The sequence below is a fragment of the Vigna radiata genome, chromosome 6, assembly GCF_000741045.1.
Source record: "Vigna radiata var. radiata cultivar VC1973A chromosome 6, Vradiata_ver6, whole genome shotgun sequence".
NCBI lineage: Eukaryota > Viridiplantae > Streptophyta > Magnoliopsida > Fabales > Fabaceae > Vigna > Vigna radiata.
Genome location: NC_028356.1, coordinates 7,660,298 through 7,684,869, shown reverse-complemented (window position 1 = coordinate 7,684,869; position 24,572 = coordinate 7,660,298). Strand labels below are relative to the sequence as shown.

The 24,572-nt window shown below is 33.5% G+C and overlaps 2 protein-coding genes across 2 annotated transcripts; both read right to left on the bottom strand.

Annotated features, from left to right (window-relative positions):
• Positions 1–4,412: 4,412 nt before the first annotated feature.
• On the bottom strand, positions 4,413–8,395 carry LOC106765344. The gene is made up of 2 exons (XM_014649926.2): positions 8,163–8,395; positions 4,413–5,310 (listed from the first exon to the last, which is right to left on the bottom strand). The coding sequence occupies exons 1-2, from the start codon at positions 8,254–8,256 to the stop codon at positions 4,640–4,642; spliced, it is 765 nt and encodes a 254-aa protein (XP_014505412.1). The 5' UTR covers positions 8,257–8,395; the 3' UTR covers positions 4,413–4,639.
• A 2,840-nt stretch (positions 8,396–11,235) lies between these two features.
• On the bottom strand, positions 11,236–22,929 carry LOC106764792 (auxin response factor 8). The gene is made up of 14 exons (XM_014649191.2): positions 22,290–22,929; positions 21,894–22,009; positions 21,618–21,716; positions 21,461–21,517; positions 21,212–21,367; positions 21,049–21,133; positions 14,974–15,064; positions 14,725–14,889; positions 14,526–14,648; positions 14,052–14,127; positions 13,629–13,776; positions 12,088–13,103; positions 11,815–12,005; positions 11,236–11,691 (listed from the first exon to the last, which is right to left on the bottom strand). Exons 1-14 carry the CDS (start codon positions 22,330–22,332, stop codon positions 11,514–11,516), a joined length of 2,544 nt encoding a protein of 847 aa, XP_014504677.1. The 5' UTR covers positions 22,333–22,929; the 3' UTR covers positions 11,236–11,513.
• Between the last annotated feature and the right edge of the window lie 1,643 nt (positions 22,930–24,572).

The window sequence follows — 24,572 nt, the reverse complement described above, 5'->3', positions numbered from 1 at the left end:
CATAAAAAAAGGACTCATTTGATACATTTTTTATAACTTAGGAATCAAAGGTTTATATTTTTAAAAGCGGGGACTAAACTGAACATCCGCTCATAACTTAAGGACCAAAAAGAGGTTTAAACCTTAATAATACTAACACTTAAATTCAAGGCATAAATAGTTATACAACCAACACATACATACAAAAATTCAAGGCATGGATAGTCATATAGCAATATTAAATCAGTAACATAACGACATAGAAAGGTTAACTCCTCTTACTTGATTCTCACTTCTTCTTGGTTGAAGAGCACCTCTTCAGAAGCTCTTACTACCTTCTCTACAACTCATATTCTAGCCCTCAAATCTCCTTATTTTCAACGAAACTCTTGCTCACTTCCACTCTCCTTGTGCAAAACTTCATTTCCTCACCCCTATTTATAGTTGAACTTAGGGTTACTGCAGCAGTACTAAAGCTGTACTACATTTTACTGTAGCAGAATTGTAGTTGTACTACATTTCACTATAGCAGTATTGTAGCTTGTACTACATTTTTCTTGTAGCAGTACTGTAGCAACACATGATTCACGAGATATTCTCACTGTAGCACTGTACACATTTCACCGTGGCATTATACGTATTTTACTGTAGTATTATACAAAAAAAAATTATATTTATAAAAACTTCTAACATCTTAATTACAACTATTTTCAAGGGTCTTACAGAATAGACACTTCTATTTATAAGCTTAGGTAACCCTAAATGTGTCTCTAAATTGTAGAACAAAAAACCCTTATATTTTAATTTGAAGACTAAGGTAAAAATAATCTCTATGACACATGACCACTACTAAGGAGAATTTATTTCTATTAGGAGTATGACACATGGTTACTATTAAGGAGAAATCCTCTTCATTAGGAGCATGACACATGACGAGCATATATCTCACAAAAGGAAAGCAGCTTGAAGACTACTCTAGTTAAGGGTCCACAAGCTTCTAAAATGTTTTCTCTTTAAACTAGGGATTTTACCCTAAATCCATGTGTCTCCCTATGGCTCATCTTCTCTAAGCCTGAAATCCTACACTAAAAGCCAAGGTCCAAATGCAAGGTTCAAAAGAAACTCTAAACTACTTGGCCTACTACACAAGGTCCAAAATAAACCTAATTTACTAAGAACTCATTGATGACCCATGATGATAAGAGCTTGAACCCAACTCCCACAGATGACTTCAACTCTTCTTTAGTATGTTTGGCCATATACCATCAAATAAGCTTCTCGAGCATGACATTATAAGCTAGGTCACACTTTCCATAACTTGGTTTTTCTTCTATCCTTCTCTTTTCGTTCAACATGACAATCATTGTGTTATGTATATACTAATATATGTTGATGACATCATTGTCATAGGAAACTCAAAACAAGCCATTACTACTCTCCTCAAAACTTTGAACAATGTTTTCGCTCTAAAGGATATAAGACCCTTTCTAAGGATAGAAGCAACCTAGTTTTCAAATGGCTCTCTTCAACTCTCACAGTCAAAATATGTGCAGACTATCTTGGATAAAGCTCAATTGAGTGTTACCAAACCACAACCTTCGCCAATAATTTCTTATTTTAAATTGGTTGTTGATGCATGTGTAGCATTTGATATCGACAAGTTGTTAGCGTTTTCCAATACCTTACTTTCACAAGGCTCGACATCACTTTTTATACTAAACAAGGTTTGTCTGTGTTGAATATATACATAGGGTCCTCTATTTATAATAGAAGAAATACGGGCTAAACCCAAAATAAAACTGTAGCAGAATCAATAGTTGTCACGTTATAAGTAATATGATCAAGATACCCTTAACTCTTAAGCCAAAATTTAACGTCTAATGCCCAAGTCGCATAATTAGTACCATTTAACTTATTAATGGATAAATGCATATTGGCATAGTTAGTATATATGGACAGGTCAGAAGCTATGACAAACAAGAGAGGGTAAAAACATAAAACTCAAAATAGGCCCAATCAACATAACCAGGTCAGATCCAGAGAGGGGAGGTCATGATGAGTCCAACGAAGGTGGTCGACGCTGGAGAAAACGACACACGTGTTGTCACGAGCGACTAAAAAGTATAGCGGAAGCAAAATGTGATTAATGTGTGAGAGCTTGTCTAGACTCCGATGGTAGTGATCTCGACAAAGTTGTTGTTGCTAGACCAAGACAAGAAAAAATGTGGTCACTAGTTCAAACTAATGTTCTGGTGACGGTGACGGCGACAATGACAACGACTCTAACAGTGACGACAATGGTTGTAGTGGGCAGGGACAACGAACATTTTCCAAAGAACCTTAGGCTTTGATATCATATTAAGAAGTGGATTTTAGGCCTAACTCAACCTCACAAAATCGGATTATAAGGTGAGGTTTGCACCCACTTATATACTTTAAATTGGCTTTATCTCTAGTCAATGTGAGACTTCCAACGCACCCCTCCCCCACGCTGAGGTATATACATCTCAAGCGTCAGACTAGACATTAATGGATGGTCCAATAACGGCCCGATAGTGGGTGAAACAATATGCCCAACAAACTAACAGAAGATAAAAGATAAAGATAATATATTTAACACTCCCCTCAAGTTAGTGCATACAAATCGTATGCACCAAGTTTGTTACTAATATAATCCATAAAGACTTAATGAAAATATCTACTTCTATACTCGAGTGACACCAAATTGTTAAAGATTTGTGAAGATGACATAGAAGATGAAATACCAACCCAGAAAACTCCCCTGAGCAACAAATCTGAGAGGTTGGTCAATGTAAATCTCTTCTTGCAAATTGCCCTTAAAGAATGCATTATTGACATCCAGTGGATAAAGAGGCCATTGTTGAAGAGTCACCATAGGTATAAATAAACTAACGAAAACCATCTTTGTCACGGGAGAAAAAACATATATGGACAAGTCAAACGCAATTATGACAGAAGAGAGGTTAGAAGAGATAACAACAGAAGAAACCATTGATGAATGAGAAAGAAACCTTAAATATCCAAGATTCTCCAATCAAGACACCTGAAAAAGGAAAAAGAGCAACCTCAATGCTCTACATAACTGCCTGAGAGGAGACGAGACGTGCAACCACACACGATGAATTTGAAAGAAGAAAAATAGCAACCTCGACACTTTAAATCCCTGCTTAAAAGGAGACAAGACGTGTCACATGGACGACGAAAAAGGGAGCAGATCCACGACTTTAAAAGGTCCTAAGAGCGCATATGAGCTCTAATGAAGGCGTCATTAACGGCATGGTGGTTACCTGACCGAGACGATCAAAACCGTGTGATTTTCAGTCCAAACCAAAACTTCGATAGTGGTAACAGTAGACAATGATCATAGACGATGGTGTCGCCAGCAGCGATAAACGGTGTCGTCACCGACAACGGGTGTAGTGGCAAAGGAAACACAAATTTTTCCCTCAAAAAAACCTTAGACTCTAATGTCATGCTAAATATACACATAGGATCCTCTATTTATAAAGAAGAAATATAGACTAGCGTAAGGATGACAGAAAAAATGTTGAAGTGAGAGAGATGAAAGAGAAAGAGTTGAGAGGAATAAGGGAGGTGAATACGGGTTTGGAGGTTTCTTTTTTTTTTTTAGATTTAAGAATGAAAATTATTAAAATACCCTTAACCTTAAAACTTAAAATCTATAATATATTAAGATATTTTTGTCTACTAAAATATGGTACACATTGCTAAAATGTACCAACAAAAAAACAAGCATACACAAATTAACAAACCCCATATATGTGTGTTGTCTGCGTTTGTTAACTGAATACGAATTTGTTATGGGCTACCATTTTATGGTCCAGATTTCAAATTTAAGTTCAACACTATTGGGTTTTTTCTTTTTCAACACTATTAAAGTATTTTGAAACTAAATATTAAAAAAACTCATTTTAGAAAAACTACTCTGAACTAAGATTTTTATTTTTATTTTTATTTTTTTGTAGTTTTTTTAAAACTATGAAACTTAAAAATTAAAACCATCCAAAATCAGGTCTAGAAAATATACCGGAATAAAATTTGTACTAAAGTGAAGTTGTATGGTCGGAATATATCCCGTATAGCACAACATAGAATATAAATGTGTCGTGAATCTTTCGCACATTTTTTCGCCATTAAAATGATAGATGAACGTAAAATTAGTCGCATATTTTTCTGTATACTCCATACATATACACACCTTAACAACCATGCACTGGAAACAGAAACTTAGATCTGTGAAAGTCATAGTACCTTTCAATCTTTTATGTTGCCCGTGATATAAGGTGTGTGCAATTTTACAACCAAGAAGGCCTCTGAGCTCAGTTGCACTTCATCGACAACTGTGAATCAGGTGGTTAGTGTAAGCAAAAATAATATTGGTCTGAATCATATTGCACAGACCTGACTATTGTCACGTTATTTAGATAACAGAAGTCAAGCTATAGGGGAAATCCTGTGTTTCATAATATATTAACAAGGTAGCGAGAATGTTTTTGCACCCAAATGATAGATTGGTTTATGAACATGTCACATAAATATAAACTGCAGAAATAAAAACAGTAGATGTTGGAGGGAGTTGAATGTAACTTCACATGTCTACCAGTAACCATCAACAACATTAATCTTCCTTGGCCATCTCAGTTGTCCTCTCTGATATATCCAGGCCAGGTGTAGCTGTAAGCCTTTCCACTGGAACTTTCAGCACATCACGGCGTACTCCAATATCAGACATCAACCTTCCGACACAGTACATGCCAACACTAACCAATGCCAAACCACTGAAACTGGTGGTCATAAAACGAAGCGGTGTGGAAACTACAGTACTAGCAGCAGATACGTAAGATGCCAATTGCCCACTGCGACCAACACTGATGTTTGTGGACACAAGCAGGCCTGTTTTGCAGTAAATTGCAAAGTCTTCGCAGTTATTCTTGAAAACATTGTAGCCACCAAACCCATTTTCGAGAAGAAATGAAGAACGATGAAGGACATCTTCAACTGGATCAGATGGAGCAAGAGTGCAGGTACCTCCTCGAGCTTTGGCTAGAAAAAATGCAGGTGATACCCCATACTCAAAGATGTATAGATTGCCACCAGAAAGAAAACAATCCAAACAGGAACATAAGACACCATCGGTCCTAGTTTGGTCAGCACATATTGGGCATGGAGTGTCAATCGAATGAGTGGGAGATGAACTTAAAAGGAAATTGTCCAACACAGTCCCTGTTCCAATTTCTTGACCTGCTCCTCTGGTAAAGTGGACCACCATTCCACAGCCAACATATATTCCTGGTATTTTACATGAAAACCATCGGCAAAACCAAGATGAAAATTTCAATACAATTCACAAATAAACAGAAATTTCAAGTTCTTAGCTCAATTCAAGTTGAAGTATCCAAAATTCAAAAAATAGAAAAAGGTTAAACCAAACAACAGGATCAACGGCATTGGCATCATTAATCTGACCTAAATGCTTATTAATCCTAAAACTCTTGTGAATGATATCTTTTCTATCTTGAAGTCCTCTTTTGTACACACAGAGCCCAAGTATTTTTTACTACCCCACAAAAAAGTGTAGCACATTTACACATTAAAAAGCAAGTGAGCACACACAACCTATAACTTATCACCCCACCTCTATCATTCCTTTTACAAAATATTAAGCAGCCTTGCAAAACATTCAACCTCTACATTATATGTCCTCATTGACATTTAATTCATCCCGTAATCTCAGCAGTTTCATAACTCATGCAATTAGAAATGTTTGTTTCCAAATTAATCAAACATCGGATTCAATGTTATCTTACATAAATTGCAAAAGAAAGTCCAATTTCTAACTTATTGCGTATGTCCAGTTGTAGATGTTACATATTTCCATTGTATTTAGGGAACAGCACAATAAAACTACAAAGATTGAAGATCGCCCACAATTGACCGCACAAATAAATGAGTCACACAGTTCACCAAAGTACATAAAAGAATTGCACAATTGATCATAAAGAAACTAATAGTTATAGATTTCAGTTTTGAATGTACAACGACAGTTAGAACATAGCCATGAAACATATCAGTGTTTAGTTCAAATAACAATTGTAAGCCACTAAAGTGGGAAAACTAAAACATTCAACGAATAATTTCATAAGAGAATTTTTTAAGATCTTGAGACACAACTAGTAGTGCTGTCAAAATGGGTTGAAACCCGTGAGCCATGGGTTTGAGCCAGGTTGGGTTGTAAAAATATGCGAAAATTTTAATGCGAGCCAATTTTAACCTGGCTCACTAAGAACCCGGCTCACACGGATTGAGCCCGTGATGGGTCGGATTGAGCCCGTGATGGGTCGGATTGGCTCATCAATCCACCTATTTTTTTTAATTAAATCAAATTCATTAGTCAAATCCAATTTTTTTATTGAAATTAAATTAATTAAATTAATTATTCAATACGCACATCCTATATATACAATATTTAAACAATATTTAAACATCATATATATATATATATATATATATATATATATATACACACACACTATATATATATATATATATATATATATATATATACACACACACAATATTTAAACATATACTATATTTTTACAATATTTAAACATCCTATATATACAATATTTTTATAATATTTAAATATCCTATATATATACAATATTTTTACAATACTTCTAATAATTAATAACACGGAAAAATATATACAATATTTTTACAATATTTAAACATCCTATATATACAATATTTAAACATATACGATATTTTTACAATATTTAAACATCCTATATATACAATATTTTTACAATATTTAAACATATACAATATTTTTACAATATTTAAACATATACAATATTTTTACAATATTTAAACATCCTATATTTACAATAAACACATGTTACTTATGATAACTATGATTCTTTAATTTTTTTTATATTAATAAATACAAAATAAATACATACTGCTTAATAATTTAGATTCTTCAATTTTTTTAGTTTCTTTTATATCAATTAGTCCAATTATTATTGTTTTAATTTGATTGATCAAAGTAACATGTTATAAGAATCTTAGAAGAAGAGGGTGAAAAAAAGTTAAGTGAGCCAATGAACCAACCCGTTTAACCCACCAACCCGTGGTGGGTCGGGTCGGGTTCAAATTTTTTCAGTTCGCTAATAAATAAGCTGGGTTGGATTGACTCACTAAGTGATCAACCCGTACTGGATCAAGTCGGGTCAGGCCGAGTTACCTGTTTTGACAGCTCTAACAACTAGTATTCCCAATCAGAACAGTGATAAGTGTCATCACTAACGTGTAATTTCATAAGAACAAATCTACAAAACATCCGTTAGCAATATCAACCCCATTCATGTGCTTCTGTAAACAGAATGGTTCAAAATTCGGATATCAAAACTGAGGGTTAAAATCATAGGCTCCCTAATATACTCATCCATAAATAATTGAACACAAAAGATTGCGAGTAATTTAAGCAATTGGCCTTCAATAAAAACCAAAACTACAAGAGTTACAGTATAACCCCCACTTCATCACCAACAAATAGAAGGCAAGAACCAACTCTGTCCCAGTAGAATTCAGGAAAATTCAAAGGTACAAGACACAATCATCACTGCTATCCCTTTATATCTCTCATGGTTTAATTTAGGGTCATTTTTTTTATGCAGGAACATCATTTGTGAATAATAAAGCAACTAAGCTTAAGCCAAAATTAACTGCGGCGCCAGCCCTTCAGCATGCTGGATTCTACATTCAGCAGAAAATTGCAGCTAGACCGTGTTATATATCGTCAATGCCAACCCAACACAAGACACTTTGTGAATCTACAATTCATATTGTAAACTAACCAAACCCCACCCAGCATCCATTAGAGATTCTCAATGCAACACATAATAATAAAAACAACATGGAACAGTTCTAACAAACCCTAAAAACCCCAAAAAGAAAAGAAATATGAATCGGGGGTCGAAGTTGATGACCCCAAGCAAACTTAATTCAGAAGGAAAAACATGAAAAGTCTCAATCTATCTCAAGTATAAGCAAATACAGTGACACAGATTATAAATTTGAAAAAAAAAATGAAAATAAAAAAAAAAAACAAAAACAAAAAAGGATTACGAAGAGACCGTGGTGCGCATAGATGTAGGCTTGCCTCCAAGAGTAAATGTGATCACCGAGTTTCAGATTTTCACGGTCGATCATATTGGAAAGCACTCCCATCTCTCTCTCTCTCTCTGGGAGAATCAAAACCAAAGGAAATGGTAGGAAGAGAATCTCAGATGAATGTCCCCGGTTTGTAATGAAGCCTCTCTCATATCACCACTTAGGTTCTTCAATTGCTTTCAGACATCTTTCTTCTTCTCTCTCTATATATAATACAATAGTTATAATCACAGAATAACTTTGAAGAAAAATAAACTGTGTAAACAAAATAAAGAAATTATATTTTAGTATTTGTAATATCAATAATTTCTGGTATTGTTGATTATATTATTTAATTACTTTATTTTTATAGAGATAAATAATTATTACACCACTTTTCAATATTTTTGGAGTTATGTCACATAGAGTTCAAATTAAAAAATATTATTATCATAAATTAAATCATTAATATTTATTTGATTATATAATATTATGTAAACGTTATACAAAATAAAATCATTCCTATTTTTTCTCACAGGTTATATTTCCTATAGTTATATATGGCACTAATATATCATTTTTTTTATATGTGTAATCTCTTTCCTACTAATAAATATTTATATTTTATTAAAATTTAAAATTTAAGTGATGTTAGATGTATTATTTTTATTTTATATTTATTTTTTATCTTTAGTTAGTTTATTATTATTATTTATTTATATTTTTGGTTTATTTATATTTTTTTTTTATAAATAGAAGGTATATATTCAATATAAGGAAAATTAATCTTATACATAATTTTTTATTATATTCAACATGGTATCAAAGTTTGGTTTGAAAATTTTAGAATTGTTATCCAATAATTTGGTATGACTCGGTGTGAAGCAAATCATTCAGTGTTTTACCGTCACTCGAGTGTTGGATCTGTCTACTTGATAGTATATGTTGATGACATTGTTCTTATAGGCAGTGATAATCATGACATCTCTCGTATGAAACAACATTTTTGTAACAATTTTCATACCAAAGATCTTGACAAACTTAGATATTTCTTAGGTATTGAGGTGGTACAATCCAACTATGGCATTGTTATATCTCAAAAGAAATATTGGATATTTTGGAGGAAAGTGGATTGATGAATTCAAAACATGTGGACACACCCATGGATCCTAATACTAAACTCTTACCAAAACGGAAACCTATCTAAGAAATATAGAAGACTGGTTAAAAAATTGAACTATCTTACAGTTACTCATCCTAACATTTCCTTTACAATTAGTGTGGTAAGCCAATTCTTTAATTCTTCATCTGAAAATCATTGGAATGTAGTTATTCGTATATTAAAGTACATTAAATAATCTCTTGAAAAATGGTTGTTATATGGTTCTAGTAACCATATAAGAGTGGTTTGTTATTTTGATATTGATTGGATAATATCTCCTTCTGATAAAGATCTACATCTAGATACTATGTCTCCATTGGTGGTAACTTGATCTCTTGGAAAAGCAAGAAACAAAATATTGTGGCAAGATCTAGTGTAGAAGCATAATATACACTATAAGACATTTATATGTGACAATCAGGTTGCTCTTCATATTAGTTCTAATCTTGTCTTTCATGAGAGGACCAACTACATTAAGATGTCATTTCATTAAAGAGAAGATTATATCCGGAGATATCAAGATTGAGTTCATCAATTCAAGTGATTAGTTAGTAGATATTTTCACTAAGTCTTGACGAAAATTAAGAATTGATTATATTTGTAACAAACTTGATACATACTATTTATATGCACCAAGAGAAATGCTAAATATATTATATTTATTTTATATTAATTTTTTATCTTTAGTTAGTGTTATTTCTTATTTATGTTTTACACTTATTTCATATTTCTTTCATTATTAATAGATAACATAGTAAATTTGATGTCTAACTACTCTTTATTAGTAATGATAATCATTCCAAATAATGAAATGTGATTATAATAATTATTTATCTATTTCATACACAAATTAACCTTAATTTGTGCAATTATTTCTTACGCCACTTATTATTCAGTAACGTAGCTATTATAAATTTTTAAAAATAATTCCAAAGACCTGTTTATAAAAAATGGATCAAATTTAAAAAAGTCGAACAAAATAAAAAAAAAATCATCATATAAGTAAAAGAAAACTGTGAAACCTAAATTTAACTTAAACTTTAATGTTATAAATTACAAAATTCTGATTTTATCTTAATTTCTGCTAAAATTTTGAACTATATTTATTTAATATGATTTTATATATTACCTAATTATTATTATTATTATTATTATTATTATTATTATTATTATTGCTATTATTGGATAAATTATTATTCGACCATAATTTGTTATTAAACATTCATCAAGAATGCCCGTCAGTCACCATTCATATTTAAAACATTAGATATATTATTTTAATTAACAAAAATTATATTACGAAATTATTGCTAATGGTATGTAATTATTACAATGTTATACTATTATTGTTTTTTAGAATTGTAACATAATCTCCACTTGCAAAACTTTGACCTGAATAAAATATTTTTGTTATTTATATGACCAAAATTTTAAACTTCATATCATATATAAGCTTACTTTTGTCGAAAAGAATCTTAGACTTATCCTAGACCCAATATTTATCATGTCAAATTGGTTTAAATAGCAAATTCAAGAGAAAATTAGTTTATATTTGACAAAAAGTTTTAATTTCACTTGCATGTTATTTTCCATCTTGAATTATTAGTCAATCTTATAAAGATAAGTAATGTCAATCGAATCAATCCCTCACTCACTTTGTAATAACTTCATTATATATATATATTGAAAACAAAAACAGTTGAAGACAAATTTCATGCACGATATATGTTTATATAAAGATAAAATAGGCTTAAAAAATTAGGATAGAAGAGGTTGTATTAAAATTGAAGTATGAAAGTTAAATTTTATTAACAGGAGAAATTATATTTGTATTACCCTCCTAATTTTATTTATTGTTTAATAAATGCATGGATTTTTTACAGTACAGCTTGGGATCGATCAAATGCTACAGTAACAGTAACACTATTTCTAGCTTCCAGAACACAGGTTACAAATTGGCACAAAGTTTGTCGTTAGTTTCTCATGAGAGATATTTTGTCCTGAAAATCTCAACAGTACTCTAAGAAATAATATCGATGTTTAAAGTGACAGACAATACAGTATATATTGATTCAGATATGCATGGTCGGAAAGTAGTGTTCAACAGAAGTACTAAAGATGTGTGATAGTCTTCTTAACCGTGGGATCTGAGAGAGAATACATTTTAAAATTCTCAGTATTCAAGGGAGCCTATTGATGGAAGTCCAGAAACAATTTCATGGGAATCTGCACCAGTGCTATTCAGCCTCTGTCCTGAACTTGGACCAAGGGATTCTACGGCTTGTTCTCCCATTTTCTGGATATCTTCAGGTGAAAGTATTTTGATGTACCAAACATTATTCACAAATGATCTACAAAAGGGTATGCACCAAATCCACACACCAAAAGGATGAAATACAAATGTCAGAAAACATGAACAAGTGAAACAAGCATAGCATATTAAAATTTAGATCACAAGTTGAAGTTGAACTTACTCCCACGGATCGTCTCCAAGGAGAAGAACATCGTTCTCCCTGTCGACGAATACAAGCTGCCAGCCTGATCTAAGAGGGTCTTCTAATTTCCCCTCAATACCAAACATCTGTGCCAACTCCTCCCTCAGCTCATGGTAACTGCTGAACCGGGAGATGTCAAGTGACCGCCCTACCGACCCTGACTTGTAAACCTGTTTAAAGGACATCAAACAGAAATATTTAAGAAAAAGAAGGGCTTTCATTTTGAAAAAAGATAATATTTATCATTCAAACCTTGACAAATGTTCGTGTCTGGTTTTGAGGGTCAACTTGCCCTGCACTTCGCAACAACTCTGATGAATCTTGGACGCAAGGGTATAGAGGAGTTTGGAATCCAGACTCCACTAATGGCATTGCTGATGCATCAGTATCAGCTGATGCGGTGGTATAACGAGGGACAGTGGTAGGGAGCAGAAGGCCAGATGAATCGATGTTGACACCAAATAGAATAGGATTTTGGGTGTCTGAGTTACAGTGTGGTGACACCATTGCGGTATCTTTTCCAGAATATTGAACATGGGGCATTGAGTTGCCAAAAGTATTGACCTGCAAAGGTGTAAACTTTGGGGCCCATGGTTGTTGGGGTAACTGTTGATCAGTCAGCATTGACTGACCACTTCTGGATAAATTCAAGAGACTGCCACTCCCTTCAGGACAAAGTGAACTCAGCATATTTTGTCCTGGAGAAACAGTAGCAGGGAACTTCATGCTTGAATCTAAGAAATCTGGTTTTGAATATGATGGTGAAGGTAAACCAGAGTGTTGCCTTTGATGCAGCTGATCACTTTGAAGTAAAACAGTATCTTGATAAGTGTGCTGTTGCTGCTGCTGCTGCTGTGTTTGGTCTTCGCGATTGTGTGATTTCTGAAGGAGATGCTGCGACAGGTTCTCTGCCAATACTTGGGCTTGCGGCTGTAGGATATTATTAGAAGTTACGGATTGCTGAATTGCTTGTGGTTGCTGAAGCTGCAAAGAAGGATTGGGGTTTCCTGATTGTTGAAGATAATTGAAAGGCTGTTGAAAATTCATCATTTGTTGTCTCATCAGATCTCCACTCCCTAAGTTCTGCAAACCAGATGCAAACATGGCTTGGTACTGCTGATTATGATCAATTCCAAGCAAAGTTGGATCCATTCTCTGCTGCATCCATGGCAACAAACCAGACCCTTGAAAACTCGGGGAATTGAGACCTTGGTCTCCAGGTCCACCCCTCAGCCACATTAGCCCATTCGTCGCTTCATCTCTGCCATCTGTAACAATATCCTTTGTGAAGAAAGAAGACAAAAAAAGTGCCCTCAAAACCACCATGGCCACTTGTTATAATGATGGGGTAGGAGACACGACAGGAGATAAAAATATATTTAATGCCTAAGAATCCTGGTCAAAGAGCTTTAAATATACCTTACTAAATGCTTTCAATTACTTTGGAAAAAAAAACATTGCTGTGTTTTTAGTATAACAAATACATTCTTATCTAATAAATCATGTCTTGCTTTTGTTTCCTGAATCATTTCCCTTATGTTAGCACCATCCTACAATAATTACATTATTGAGTTGTGGAGAAAAAAAGTGGTGGGAGATGGATATTTAAAAATATAAATTATCGTCTTTTGTTGATGGTGAGAGGGAGAAATGTGAATAATAATATAATTGCAAAATGTTCTCAAGGTTCATCCAATCATAGCATTAGTGTTATCATAACGTTGATTCTATGATGTACTTCACATACAAAAGGAAGATTCAAAGTGAAAAATGGTATTGAGGCAGACATGTACCATGAAAAGAAGAGGTGCCAGGATGCCATGGCCGTTTCAATCTAAGAGGAAACAGTGATGGATACATTGGAAATGTTGTTAAAGGCTCAATTTCCCACAATGATACTCTTGGCTGTCTCTCTCCTGCTGTTGATTCATCCCAGCCAACCTACTCAAGATAAAACCCTCGACCTGTTAAAACCTTGCCGCTATCTTTCTAGACAGCAGTCACATAAGAACAAAGTTTATTGCAACTACAAATTAATTATGTGATAGGGACACTGGAGGACCATGCAATCAAGGAAAGCTAGAAATGACAAAAATAACTCTTGTACAATCTTAAAATTTGGGATTGAACCTAATTTATCTGCATAAAACAGACATGTAAAGGGCCATTTTCATATAAACGTTATTCAATAATATGCATTACACTGAAGATTTTACCTTAACAGACCGCCAATGAGAATTCGGCCACCGAACAGGATCCAGGTCACTTATGCCAGTTATAGTACCCATATACCTACAAAACGATGGTGGCCTGTGCATTAATAAAGGAAAAGTATAGGCAAAAGTACAATACCCTACAAGAGAATAGCACTTAGCAATTGGCTTCCACTCCATCAGATTGCCGCTGCTAACTCTTTTCTCTTAAACCCAAAATTTGAATGCATTTAAAAAATATGCAACTGACTATTAACAAATTACTCTGGAAACTGGTAAATCTATTTTATAACCAAAGATCCATTTACCAATAAACTACGCTATTTTAAAAGACAGCTTTGTTACAGATGTTTATAACTATGATTACTCCTCAAAATACAATTATCTGATCTAAGAAATGGAAGAAAAAAGTGAACAATTTATAGAGTAAAAAAAAGTCAAAATACCCTGAAGAAAAAAATTGATGGCTAAAATTACCTGCGTACACTTGATTCTTCAGTCTCGAAAAGCATCCTAAAACGCATACCAACAGACACTCGTGTGTGGTACACAGCTTTAATGTATTTTGAAAGTGGTATGACAAACTCAGATGGACTAGCCCTGTCCATGGAAGTGCACATTATAATTTCTAACAAATATCAGCTTCAAAAATAGATACATGGATAATAAATACAACCTTGGATTATAGAACACTGTAAAGCAGCTATTAGTTGCTGCAGCATGAGCAGCAGCTGCAAGAAGCCCAATGTGCATACTATCACTGGATAGAACTGAGGATGGCATGACCGTTTGCGGTCTATTGGCTCTTCGTATTCCCAAAAGAAGCTGATTCTTTTCGTTCCTAACAATTTGTAAGAGAATAAAAAAGCAGTTTGCAGAATCCAAGGGTGAGAAAAAGTAACACAAGATAAAATGAAATAAATACCATATAAAAAGCACAGAATCCCCAGCCACTAGTCTTTTGGCACTGACAAATACACTCCAGCCAGTTGTAAGAAGGTGTCGTTTCGGCTGTCCTGAAATTATAAGCAAGAAATAGAATATAACATTATGCAAAAAATACAACTACATTAACGATGTTTTGTCAAACATAAGTGTTTGAATTTAGCTTATTTATGTATTCAAAGCAGCTTACACTCATGTCTAAAGAGAGATTTATGTAAAAAAAAAAAGGTATTTTTTCCAGAAATAATAAAAGTACAATAATTAGTATGGTTAACAATGGTCCTGGCAAACAAGCTCTAGCTTAATAAAAAATTCGCTATAGCGTATTTTTCTGGGTCCAAAGCTGGTTCTTTTTCCATTAAAACAGAAACATCAAACATTAAGGAGTCACCAGTTACTCATCAAATAGGTTTGTCTATATTTCAAAAACAGAAAATCTGATAGGTTCCTAAATTGTGAACCTAATCAAGAACGCTCCTTCTCACCACAAGAACACAAGAAAGAAAGAATATTGAATATTATTCACAGTATCAATGTCTGTACAGTAGGTAACAGAGGCTTAACCCTCTTCACAAGTCAAAACCTGTCAACAATTAACTCTCCAAAAGTGCCTTCTAACTATACAATCAATCTATTTATACAATTCCTCTCCCTTCTACCCTAATCCCATTTCCCATTATATCCAAATACCCTATATCCTAACAAAATCACAAGCTACAAATATTGTAAAAGGGCTGATAGAAATACGTTAGCCTAACAAAGTACAAAACAAGAGGCTCAGTAGAAGTCTAAAGACCTCAATTTTGGAATTTCCTTTGAAGAAGCTGATGTTCATCATCAAAAGGTATAATGTAGTGGCTTGCCATGTCTGTAATACAGCTAGCTTCACAAGCTAAAATAAATTTTAAGCTATTAAAGTAATTGTTCAATACAGATTCGCTAGCATAAATGTTTTCGTCAAAGCAAATGTTTGCTAAGTTGTTCTATTTGTGTAACCTAAAATCTTGCAGGATTTGACCAAACAAAATCAATTTTTTAGCCTCACATTCGAAATTCAAGGATTATTAGCCAATGCAGGTACTTAAGGTTAGCCAAGAGGTAAAAGAAAATTAACATTGGTGTGTTGTATAATAATGGGCGGAGTTTTTTACTCCATAAAGATTTGAATAAGTCCCATTATTTATTACTGAAAAATAGGCTTCCCTAAACGATCCAGTATATTTCCTATGGGATATAATACAGATTCAAAATATTTTGAAGTTGTTTATACTTTCTTCAATTAAGTAGTGAAACTGAATAGCCACAAGAGACTATAATTTCTCCACGCTCAGATCACTTAATTTTGGGTATCCTTCATATTCCTCACAGGGAGTTACACAGGACATCAGACCCCTGCACAACCTATTCGCTACAGTTCAATTGATATTTGATATCATTGCCAAGATAGTCAATATTTTGTGATTTGCAAATTGATATCTTGATATTAAATAATTTTAAAGTTAATGAATTTGCTATACATATTACAAATGAAAAGAGCAGAAAAAATGCTAACAAGTGGTAAGCAATATATATTTTATGCATCTGCAAGAAGCATATCTCCCCGATCTTCAAGTCAATTTAGATGAGCAAGACACTGGTAACCACTAAGGTGCTTTAATTAGTTGCCTCAAGATTCTAGCAAAAGTCTCACTCTAAATTCAAAATTATTTATCCAGTATGACCATGGTAGTCAAAATGCGACACAGAAAAACCTACCCAAGGGATTGAGAAAGGAAATTGTCACTTGACCACTTTAAAAATCACGCCACTATTGATTAAAATTCCATTAAAATGCATATGTTACAAGTCATAACTAAAGTAAGGTGACACCTCATAAGAAAAAAATACTAAGCTTTTGCAAATATAACAGAGCCCATCCACTGATCAACAGTCCCACATTAAAAAAGACATTGTACAACACTCAAATGACCACCACCAAGAGGCCCTAGAATATCATCACCTGCTCCACTGCAAAGTTGACTGCTTTTCAATTGAGAAACTAAATACTGTCTCAGTCAAGTACTAGCATTGAAGCATCAACAGATTGACCATCAAGACACTCAACCAGAAGCACCTCCAAATTAAATCTCAAAATCATGCACCTAAAGCCCGCAATTGAATCTGAGTTTTAGGCAAAAGGACTGGAATGATTTGGAGAAGCCATTCTTGGATTGGGTTCTTTATACTGTGAGAGGGTTTTATGATTCAGAAAATGGACCACTAAGCCAGTATGATAACATTGTCATATCCTACTGATTTCACAGTCCAGCACATCAATCTTGTGAAATCTCATAAAAATGAGCACATGTGTGATCAATGTTGAAGCAGAGAGCAGAAATCATCACAATGAACGGATAATTTTAACTTCCTTGATTGATGTCAGAGATGGTCATCGCAGTTTTTGTAAGCAGTACAGCAAAGATTTGATAAATACCAAGAAAGCACGTTTCCATAGATATAATTGATGAATGGTATGTTTCCATCTGAACAAAAGCTATTATGATTTATAAAATTAAAGCTTGGACTATGGAGCAGTGATGGTTATGAAACTGCCACGACAGTTTTCTCTGTCTTACTTTTAAGCCACATCAGGAAAATTTAAGTATTCAGATTCTTAGCTTCTCTTTGCTATCTTTTTAACTCCTCTTACCATTTTTATCAGACAGATTGAAATAATCTTTCGACGGAGTTAATTCTGCCAATCCAACACTATTAATTTCAATCTCACTCTAACTTTATTCTTACAAATGTCTATTCTATACTTGTTAGAAATTTAGAATCTCACAACTCACATTGCAATTCTACCAATCCAACACTATTAATTTCAATCTCACTCTAACTTTATTGTTACAAATGTCTATTCTATAGTTGTTAGAAATTTAGAATCTCACAACTCACATTGCAAATCCTACCATTCAATACCATTATCATATCACAAGATGAATCTAAATTTATTTTGCATTTAACAATCCATTAATGAATTTGTGCAATTTTGTAACATCAATAAGAATCATGAGATTTAATAAGTCTAAAAGTTAAAATTGCTAAATGAAAGGAATATAAGTATCACTTGTTAAATTATCCATTCTATTGCTTCATCACCATTCTCTTGAAATAAAGACTTCACAATATCAAATATAGTTAATAATTTTGCTTTATAATACATAAGGTTAAGTTGTTTTATCCATTACTAATCTAAAATAATTGCATTGAACAGAATATTTTCATTATATATTGTTCTTTCCCGATCCAATAGACATACTAAAAAGTGCGGCCCAATAAAACTGTTTAAGTCTCTTCATTATGGAAGAGCCCAATCCACACCTATTTGGCCCATATTTACATAATATGACTAAATTTCGATAGTTTGGTATGTTGGTTATCATTTATTATTGTGTTACTATTTATTATAATGTTATTATACTCCCTAGGTAAGTATTATTATAATTGGAACACAGGCTCATTGCCTATGTTAATCTTATAAATACACATAGTATTTTCAACAGGATACTCACTTCATAACACTCACTCTCACCCATAGATCATAACTTTCTCACTAACTTATGCGTGAAGAGTCTTTTACAAGTAGATCTTCCACTTCTCAACCGCAAGGAACCCTTTTCCATACAAAAGGAGTCATCAAACCACTACTAAGATCTAATCACCTGTCCATAAGTTTCCGCTCAAGATCTGGGTAAGAACACAAAATTATGGTTAAGATTCAAAGTCACTTGACGTAGATATTTGTAGGCTTAACTATGCTTTCAGCCCCTAAAGAATAAGTGAGTTTTTTTGGCCCCCTACAGAAAAGATTTCTGTAGGAACACATACAATTATGGTTAAGATTTAAAGTCACTTGACGTAGATATTTGTAGGTTTAACTATGCTTTCAGCCCCTACACAATAAGTGAGTTTCTATTTTAGCCCCCTACAGAAAAGATTTCTTTGGTTTTGGTCCCTCTAAAATTGAAAATTTGTCACTATTAATCCCTAGTATAATACGACAAGATTAACCACTTCCGTGTTGGACAAGTAATTAAAAGGACGTTCTAAGTGAAAATGATTAACATTATGCTAGCACATGTCACCTCAAAAAAATTCATAAAACAAATATTATTTATCTATCTTAAAATGAATATTAGGGACTAAAAACAGTGATTTGAAATTTTCTAGGGATGAAAATCAAAGAAAAATATTTTAAAAGATAAAATAAACGCATTTCATAAGAACTAAAAAGGGTGACTTCAAATTTCATAGGAATGAAAAATAGACAAAATTATATAGGGGTCAAAAAATAAAGCACACTAACTTTTGAAAACCATTTTTTCATTGTATATGAATCTTAAAACAAAATTACCCTAGTTAATCAAAATTTGAATCTCTATTATTAGGTTACCTTGGTCTTCTCAACTATTTCATTGACCATCCTACTTTCTTTTTTCTTTTTCCAATTACTCTTATGAGTGAGTGTCTACTAATACAAGTAAGATTTAACTAATACAAACACTAAATTTATAGAAACCAATAATCCATGATAAGTTGAAAAAAAAAACTAATACTAATAATTTAACATTTAGCAACTGGAAAATCCTATTAAACATTTCCTTCATGTGATATAGCAATAATTGAATTTTTATAACAATTTGATAAATATATACCTCTTTTTTATTTGCAATATGTTACTCGGTATCTTTATTCTAAACCCAACACCTCTTTAACACTATTATTTCTATGCTTATAATGTCACACATGTCATACTCAAGCATAATAATGCAGGAAAAACTTCAAGAAGCTCTTGATAAGGTAAATCATCATACTTTTTTCGTGAAAACATAATAATAACACATTCACAGCATCAATTATGATTGTGTTTATACCTAATTTGCTAATTTGTTTTATACTTCACAATAAAGGAACCTGTTCATACTTCTAATTCACACCAATTCTTCAAATTTACAGTGAGATTTTATCACGTGAGAGCATTCTCTAGCTAATTAATGAGTTGCTGCATCAGTTTATCAGTTATCAGGTTTTCTTTTGAAGGGATCAAGGTAAAGTCCCAAAAACAAGAAAAAGGTTAATTTTCCACTGAACATGTCTAGTTGACTACAGTCCACTGCCCTGTTCCCCAATTGTTTGCAAAAAGTATTATTAGATAGTCAGATATTTCTTGAACAGTAAATTTTAGTTTCAAAAGTTCCCATTGTGATGTACTACTATAAGCAGCTTATAAGTGAGTCAAAATATGACTAAAGCATCATTCTTACTAATGTTACTACAAGTATGTGGAAAGGATTCTTCAAAAGCTTAAATAATGAGAACATTTATCAACCAATTCTCATAGCATTTCAGGGGGGAAACTATTCAGAAGTTAGACTAGATTTTTCCAGGGGTAGTAAACTACTAAAAAATTCATCCTTCGTATTAAATGACCCATTTCGGAAACATCTCAACCTCTTAGACCAAAGAACCAGAACCTTTCATTCCTTCAAAGTATAAATATTAGTTTGGAACTGTATTTTCATAGGAAGAAATGTTAGAAGAGTTAGATTCATTATGTGTTCAGACGAGAGATTCAGTATGTAAGGATAGTAGAGAATAAAAGTTATTAATGCTTCCTTGATTTTCTACATTGACAAAGGGTTTGATACAGACTTCTAGAGTGACAGATAATACGATAAAGTGGGGGCAATTATGAGGGAACATAAGGAAGCAAGGCAAATAACTATCACACAACAATATCTAGTTACACTAATGAAGTGATGCAATAAATACATTTCATTCTCATTACTACAGCTTTAGCATACAAAAAAGGTTTCAATAGTTGTACAGTGATGGTCTTTTTTGGTAATGCAAAGTGCTAAATCAGGGTCCACATATGGTGGATGTATAAAATAGTGTATCATTACGATCATAGAACAGACAATATTATCATAATCCTATTCAACTTAGTGGAACTAGTCCTATAAAGTGCAAAAATAATAAGAATTGAAACAACAAAGAAATAAATCCTTACCCCGAAAAATGTGTCGGAACTTCCACTCAACATCATGGAGATCCCTAGCAATTAGTTCTTGCGCAGGTGGTTGCTGTGAGAAATCCTGTACAGCCGAGAAAGAAGAGAAAATATATATATGCCTAACCAGAATTGAAACACAAAGGGAAAATATGAACACAACCAGTGGAGGGAAAACTTTCTCAGCTGCACGACGAGGAACAGAGAACCCTCCATGCGTGCTGGTGTCACTTGCCGTTAATGTCTTGCAAAAATAATTTGAAGGCTGCTTACTTGGAATGCCCAACTCCATGGGAAGAAACGTATCCTTCTGCTCTTGCTACAATTCGATCGAAGACACATTTTTCAATTCCATGTACAAGAAATATTTCTATCACCAATACACCAAAGCTTCAAAAGAGCAACAAAATACCGGAGTCAATGGCTGCAACGTCATTTGAGCATACACTTCATCTGTTTCAACATCTGCCTGAAAATCAAGACACCCTCTAGTTGACTGAGTCTACTCTAGTGGGAGGTAGAAGTAACTCAACTATCATAGCAAGCAACACGGAAGGTATAATACCCACATGCATTGTAACATTGTGAAGTTGGCAAATCAACTGGGGCGGCAAACTGGGGTAATTGGGTATGTGCCCATCCACTTCTCGGTTAGTTGTGGCAGCAACCTAAAACCATTGTTTAGAACATGTTTAGTCCAATCTCCATTCATCAAAATCCACCACAACTGGATTGAATTGCTTCCAATCTCAAAATTCGAAGAAAGCTGTGCAACCCTCATAACCAGTAAAGTAGACAAAATTGAAACAACCAGGAGTAGAGTAGGGATTAGAGTAAAAAAGCACCTGCTCGCTATGACCTTGAGGGAAATAGACCACACGAGTTCCTGCAGTTGGTAGGGACACCAAGGGACCCGCGCATGCATGCCATAGCTCTGAATTCAAACACTTCTTTTCCCCTCCTATCATCATACCACATCAAATTATCTCCAAAAAAAAACATCGTAAATCAAAAGAAATAAAAAAAATAAAAAAAGGAAAGAACACTAAGAACTAACAAGCCAAAGTTGAAGCAAATTCGAAAGGGTTTTTGAAAGGGACACCTACTAAGACTAACACTAATACTAATAATAATCATTTACATTTGAAGTTCACCCTAACCAAGAGCACAGAATAGGGAGCTAAATAATTTATTTTTCCCAAAAGAAAAGTGAAAAGAGAGAAAATTGAGTGAATGGATACCTTCATGTCCCTGCTGACCCAACCCTGATGTTGAAAGCTTCATATCAAGCTTTCCCTTTTTTCCTCCTTTTGAAGACACAGTATTCAGCAATCACAGAAACACATGGAACCCTAGCTCAGAGACTCCCTCCTCAATTTCCCCAAACCCATTATTATTATAATTATCATTATTGCACTCCCCCATGTTCCCCTCCCACTTGCCAATGCACTCCATGTCCACAAAAAACCCAACTTCCCAAAAATCAAAGACACCCCCAAACCCCTTCAAAGGGATCCATTAAGCTCCACATACTCACAAACCCCAGCCAACCAAAGTAAAGAAGAAAAAAAACCCAGAAAAGGAAAACATCAAGCAAACCCAGCAACCACGACCCAATTGAAACCACACAACAACACCATACGTGTCACGTTCTCCAAGATCGCCATGAAGGAAACTGAACAAGAAGAAAGCAAAAATGAAGAAGAAATATCAAAAGATGATGAAGGAAGGAGCCACAAGAAGTGAGTGTATGAGGAAGTAAAGGCCCTCTTTTGTGGCCTATCGCTTTCGGATTGAGACCCGAGTGAGGATTTTTGGGTTTGAAACGCACAGTGAGTAGAGAGAAGGTGAGAGAAAGAAAGAGGGAGAGCGTAAAGGAAGGGTCTTTGCCATATATAAGGGGGTCCCGACCAAGCTGGACATGGGTGCACAGGAGAGAGAAAGTGAGAGGAGAGAGAAGATGTTCGACAAAGAGAATCAGAACCGTTGGATGATCCATACATTTGAATCGCAGCCATTGGTTGGGACCTGATGTGACTGCAGGCATGTGCCACCATCCTTCAGTGGTCGTTGTCAGAGTACGGAGTTTTGAGAAGGAAAATATATTGCCATAAATAATAATAGTGATAATAAACTGTTTTTTAAAGAATGGAAATAAAAATATCTAATAAATGAAAGTGAGGTTTGTGTCATCTGTGAGAGAGAGAGAGAGATACAGAGAGAGAAAGCGTGCTACCCAAATGGATGGGCAGAGAAGAAAGAAAAAAATGTGTGTGTGAGGCGTAATAAGTAGCATGAAAAAAGTTAAAAGCAAAGAGATTGTCATTGATGGTTGTGTATTCCTACTACCACCTTTTTCTCTCTCTCCAATTTTCATCCAAATCAGATATCAATGAATCATCATCGTCATAAGTGGTATTAAATGTTTCTGGTCTTAAATTTTGGTTAAAGTGTAGAGAATGGGGATATTATTATGGAGTGTGAAAGAGAAAGAGAAAGAGAGAAGAAATTGTCACAATTATTAAATATTTTTAATTATTGACTTGTGTGTCAGTGTGAGTCAGTGTCTGAATGTGGTAAATGGTTTTGAGTTCTCTCTAAATTGACTGTGGGATATTTTTTAAGATATTCAATTAGATATGGTAACTCTGTGGAGATGGGAGCTCTCATTTTCTCTTATTCTCTCTCCATTTTTCTGTTTGGGTAAAGAAAGCATCATACTTCTACAAGCAGTTCAAACACAGATTCATAAGATCTTTTCTAGATTTTACTTAGATTAGATACTACAGTTCTTCATTTGATGTATGAAATATTACTGGAATGAATCAAAAACCAGAAATGGGTTTAATTCAAAAGAACAGAGTGAAAAATAATAAAAGCTTAAAATTTTAAAAGCAATTCAAGTCAAAACACTTGTGTTACGGTTGAATGAAGAAAGTTTTGTCCATGTAAAAAGAAAAACAAAATCATTGTAAGCAAAAGATTCTAGTACGATGAATAACAGGGCGATGAAGAATAAAATATATTATATTTGTATCACATTGATCTGTATCCTTAAAATGAGCATTTTAGTTCCTTAGTTAATGGCAAACTTAATGATGTTACTAGCAATTATAAAAGTGACCACGACAATAATAAAGAATCCATTTCGAAATATATTTTAAAAATAATAAAGCTTGAAAATAAGCATTGCTTGGCTAGATATTCATCACAGCCTTACATTGAAAAAGAAAAGCAATTATTATAAAAATAAAAAAAAATTATTTAGGAGATATACCTATAACTCCATGTTTGGTGTATGGAAATTTATGTATTATTGAAAGGTTCATAATTTTATAAAATAAAATGTATTAAAAAGTTTGTAATTTTGTGCAGAAAAATGCATTAAAAGATTTGTAATTGTTGTCTTGAAATTTTTTCCAAAAAAAATTATATAGAGAAGGATTTACAGTTTCGTTTACAAAAATTTACAGAAAATTTTTAGTTTTTTATACAAAAAATTGAAAAAGATTTATAGCTTTGTT

Bases quoted from the DNA above. Each gene is read 5' to 3' on its own strand.
- LOC106765344 (XM_014649926.2), bottom strand. From the start codon at position 8,256: ATGGGAGTGCTTTCCAATATGATCGACCGTGAAAATCTGAAACTCGGT. The intron at 5,311-8,162 runs GTCTCTTCGTAA...GTAAAATACCAG, and splicing joins CTACATCTATGCGCACCACG to GAATATATGTTGGCTGTGGA.
- LOC106764792 (XM_014649191.2), bottom strand. From the start codon at position 22,332: ATGAAGCTTTCAACATCAGGGTTGGGTCAGCAGGGACATGAAG. The intron at 14,890-14,973 runs GTATTTATTTCA...ACAAATTGTTAG, and splicing joins GATTCTGTGCTTTTTATATG to GAACGAAAAGAATCAGCTTC. The intron at 11,692-11,814 runs GTAAGTTCAACT...ACCCTTTTGTAG, and splicing joins CTTGGAGACGATCCGTGGGA to ATCATTTGTGAATAATGTTT.